General features: G+C 41.1%; 1 protein-coding gene across 1 annotated transcript in view; it reads left to right on the forward strand.

Moving 5' to 3' along the window:
• LOC118409458 (pleckstrin homology-like domain family B member 1) overlaps positions 1–4,510 on the forward strand; it is a gene marked incomplete in the record, with an annotated part of 53,483 nt that overhangs the window by 37,060 nt on the left and 11,913 nt on the right. Inside the window, 2 exon segments of the mRNA XM_035810497.1 lie at positions 115–216; positions 3,984–4,094. Coding sequence (XP_035666390.1) covers positions 115–216; positions 3,984–4,094 — 213 coding nt within the window.

Raw genomic sequence — 4,510 nt, forward strand, 5'->3', positions numbered from 1 at the left:
AAAAAAAAGTCCCGAAGAGAGAATAGTGGACATGTGTTGTGTATTGTTATGTTGTGTGTGTGGAAGGAAAGAGTGCTGGAGTACGAGCAGAAGTGTTTGAGGACTGGAGTCCAGCAGCTGGAGCTGGAGAGTAAGGTGGAGGAGGAGAAGGAGGTGGTACAGCAGCAACTCCTGGAGGAGGAGCAAGTCCTGCAGGACCAGATACAAACCAGAAAGGTAACTTTGTGGTCACTACAGTACTAGGGCTGGGTACCGTTACGGTGTACTGGTACAAAACCGTTTTTTCTCATTGGACCGGTCCAGAAAAACCGCACCTGAAAAAATTCCGAGGACCGAATGTTGGACCGATTGGAAAATGAACAGATTATCTGACCAGGCATTCACACGTTTTGGGGGCTTACCGGTCGATGAAAATAACAAGGGCAAAGTAGAGTAGAGCCTATAGTAATTTCTACCAACTTTTACAGTCAATCCTGGGGCAGTTAGCATTGTAGGGTTTAAAACGCAGTGGGAGTCGAATACTCCACAAAACAGATTTCTTTGTAGCAAAATGGACAATTGTTTTGAGTATCGTCCATTTACAAGATTCCACATACTGAATCAGCTTCAGGTCCGGACCTGGACCTGATCCTCTGGACCGGACCCGGACCTGGACCTGAATTTTCTGTACCGGTACCCACCCCTATACAGTACCATATGCTCCTCATTCCTACTATAGAGCTCATACACAATCACTCCGAGTGGTTACCCTAAAAGACTACCGACCCAAAAAGAAAACTTCTTCATGAACGTGTGTATCCAGTCCAACTGACCTAAAAGGTCTGCAAAATGGACCAAAATTTTGAAGGAAATGAAAGATTTTCAAGATGTTAAGTAGGCTCCCTAATGCTACACCCATTGGGGGCACCTTACACATGCTATTCAGTGCAACTGACGTCAATGCACTGGTATAAATGTATTAACTTGGTACTTACCTTTCACAAGTAAAGCATTACAACACCACAACCTATAGATTCAACTGTTTTGTGGAGTTGAACGTTATGTTTTTTACCTCTCCTGTCATGAATAACCAAATCCAGTAACAGTCATCATTATATACTTTGAAGTTTAGACATGGGTCTACGATCATGGGAGGTCTAGTATACAATCCCATACTTAGTCGCCAAGTCAAAACAGAGTGGCTTGGTATCCGCTCAATCCCAATCAAACACCTGGTTCGCAAAGGGAATTTTTGCTCATGGCAACCTTGAGCTAGATTCAAGGGGCTTTGTAACCACCTATTCCTGCTAATTACCAAGTACTCCTGTGAAAGGTTGGTGTGTTGGTATTGATAGATCGAGAATTTCCCATCGAGAAGAACCTAAATCCTCTTGAAGAATGCACTTCCTGCATATTTCTGTAGAGCCAATTATTCAGGTGACCTTTAGTGGGGGGCTACCATGGCATTTCTGTCATGTGTGACCCTTTCAACAGCTCAGCCTGTTGAAGCTTATTCAGTGTAAGTGCACAATATTTCCAATCTTACCTGTGTGTCATGCCTATAACAATTTTATGGATGACATCAGCCATATTGATTTTTGCTTGACTTTTAAATTAGAAGAAAAGAAAATTTCATGTAGTTGTACAGGTGACTCTTTATGTGCTAGCCTTGAACTACCACACTAGTGCCACTTTCTGCACTTCTTGAATACATGAACAAGAATAACACGCTGGCTGTGACATCATGTTTTGTTGCCTCAATTCTTGTAATGGTCTCTATTTTGAAATTTGATATGTTGCTTTTTTTTCACATTCTCACATTCCATTTTTAGTCTGCATGGGATGTGATCCATACACTTTCCTTGCTGCAGCCTTAAGCCTGTGCTATGTGGACATGAAATTCTATAACCAGCTTTGAAGGGATACAAAGGAAGACATGCGCTGACAACCTTCTGAATATGAAAAGTGATCATAATAATGTTTCTGTCTAAACTGAAACAGAAGTGATTGTTTTGACTAGCACAAGATTTGGCCAATATGTTGGTCCCATACTCCCATTTACTAACATGTGTATTAGGTGTAACATTTCACTGTTTTTACAAAAGGAATAATTGAGGAATGGGTTGGGCTTTCCCCATTGGCAAGTTTCCCAAGCTACAAGTAACCATTTCTAATTTGGCATTTACAGCTTTCCGCTTTCAACCACACCCTAACACAGGCACACAAATTGCTCTAAAGGGTATTTTTGGTCAATATTTCTAGACAATATCTCCAGACAAAACTGTTGGTTTTATTGGATATAGGATCATCAAAGGTACTTATTTTCTCATTAAATGCAATGATTTAGTCTTATTCATGAAATAGGCTCTGCATCACTCCTACTGTAAGGTCAGGGTTTGTACACAGAAGGGTGGTGACCTGGTGCTATTTTAGTAACATGTCAAGGTACTGCTTGTTTAGAAGACCTCAAGGTTGAAATGCTAGGATTGTATGTATAAAAAAATTAAACTCATCTGCGTATGTGCCAGGTGACTGGAGGAGGTGTCACAACAAAATGTCTTCCTCAGCCTTGTGTCACCATTAAGGAAAACCCCGCTGTTTACTTCTACCACATCAGGATTCTGTATCTTGAAAATTTTGCCAAGGATGCTGTAAATACTGTAGGGGCAGTCTGTATCCCTGAACTCAAGTAATTTTTCTGTGATTGATCACAACTGACCAGCTAAAAGAATATTTGCAAGTTGTACATGTGTACACCATGTAGGATGTCTTGTAAAGGAAAACTTTGCCTAAAACTGGCCTCCTTCGTGGACATACTAGGTATAAGTGTGTGGAAACCATCTCCCCCGGCATTAGACTCTTCATAGAGCCTGGCACATGTTGAAAATCATGAGTCAGCGCTGAAAAAAATAAAACACCTCTGCATGGAGACAGTCTGTGAAGGAGGCTAGCCTAAGGCAGTGTTTACTATTTAAAACATGCACTTTTGACATGTGAGATATCCTTCCATTTACAAAGGTCAGCTTCCTGCTAATGGGATTTGTGAGTCAAGAAGTCAGAATCTACAGTTACATGTACATGTGACTGTCTATTTATACCCTTTCTTTATTATACAACTGCAAGTTCCCAGTCATACATGTAGTTTTGTAGATGGGTTCAAACTACAATTCTTTACAACTGACAACTAAATTTTGAAAATGGTGTATATTCTACTGTACTACATTTCATTTTTGAGAAAAACAGCTCATTTGCAAGGGAATGAATAATTTTGGAGTATGAATAATGTGGTAAAGTGCACCTTGTATTTTGTTATTGATACAGGTCTGTGAGTCAGTCCCTTTAGTCTGGGAATACCATATTTGGTGCACATGGATCTAAAGATATAATTGTGCCCTTTAGATGAGTGTGCTGTGTTGATGTCATGGTACCTAGTTTATATGTCCAATGTATGATTCAGGAAAGAACAGAGGGAGCATTTGCAATTCTGTTTTGTTTTGCATAACTGGTAAACTGCCTCTAGGCATAACACACCAGTCTTGTACAGTAAGGCACAGGCTGAGTCCAGATTATAAGGTTCTGATCTACTCAAAGTCACACCGGGATGGACGTTTACCCTTTCGGATAAGTGTGGTGGGTTCTTTAACATGCTCAAGGTATGGCTCTATGGCTTCACATGTAGTCCCATTATAGAGGACGACCATAAACAAGCTACATGTATGTACTACTCATACTCAGGAAATAGGTGTTAAATGCATTTTCCAAGTGCACAACATCAACATTAGGGCTGGCTTTGAATCCAAACCTACAAACTTTGGAATCTAAATCACAACCCTAACAGCAAAATGACCTTTCAGCAAAACTGATTCCAGGTGTTTGTACGCAGCATTGTGTTGTGGGAGATGGCCATGAGAACCTGTAACAAAGTGAAGTTGTTGTTACATTCTTGTGATGGCTACTAAAGGTGAGAGCATTTCAGTCATTTTTCCCTCCGTCCCCCCTCACAGCAACGGCTGTTCCAGCTGGAGAGACAGCTGAAGGAGACGATGCGACAGTCACAGCAGGAGACAGCACGGCTGGACGAGGAGAGGAACATCTACCTGGAACAGCTGCAACAGGTAAGCCACACCTGCGGAGGCGACTGGCATTCTTCAGATGTAAATCTCCCACATTCTGACTTATACAGAATGCTATGGATCAGTAGATACCTTCCCACACTACAAGGGGTACTGTAAAGCTTGGAATGTTTCTAGTGGTTTTTACATGTATTTTTGGGTTGATCTCTCCACAAAGTTTATGATGCCACAAATATGTGTGTATAATGCATATCAATTACTGTACTACAGAATTGTTTCAACCACAGACTTGAAAACTCCTTTTCCCTACTTTTGCAAGATTGAGTCCACAAAAACAGTTGAATTTTACAGTATGTGGTTGTTTGGAGTTGACTAAAGCATTTCAGGACCTTGGTGTGTTGTGGTAAAAGAGGTGCAAGACACACCTGCATTATAGGAGGGGTGCAGGTATGTGACGC

Source organism: Branchiostoma floridae, chromosome 1 (genome assembly GCF_000003815.2).
Source record: "Branchiostoma floridae strain S238N-H82 chromosome 1, Bfl_VNyyK, whole genome shotgun sequence".
NCBI classification, from domain to species: domain Eukaryota; kingdom Metazoa; phylum Chordata; class Leptocardii; order Amphioxiformes; family Branchiostomatidae; genus Branchiostoma; species Branchiostoma floridae.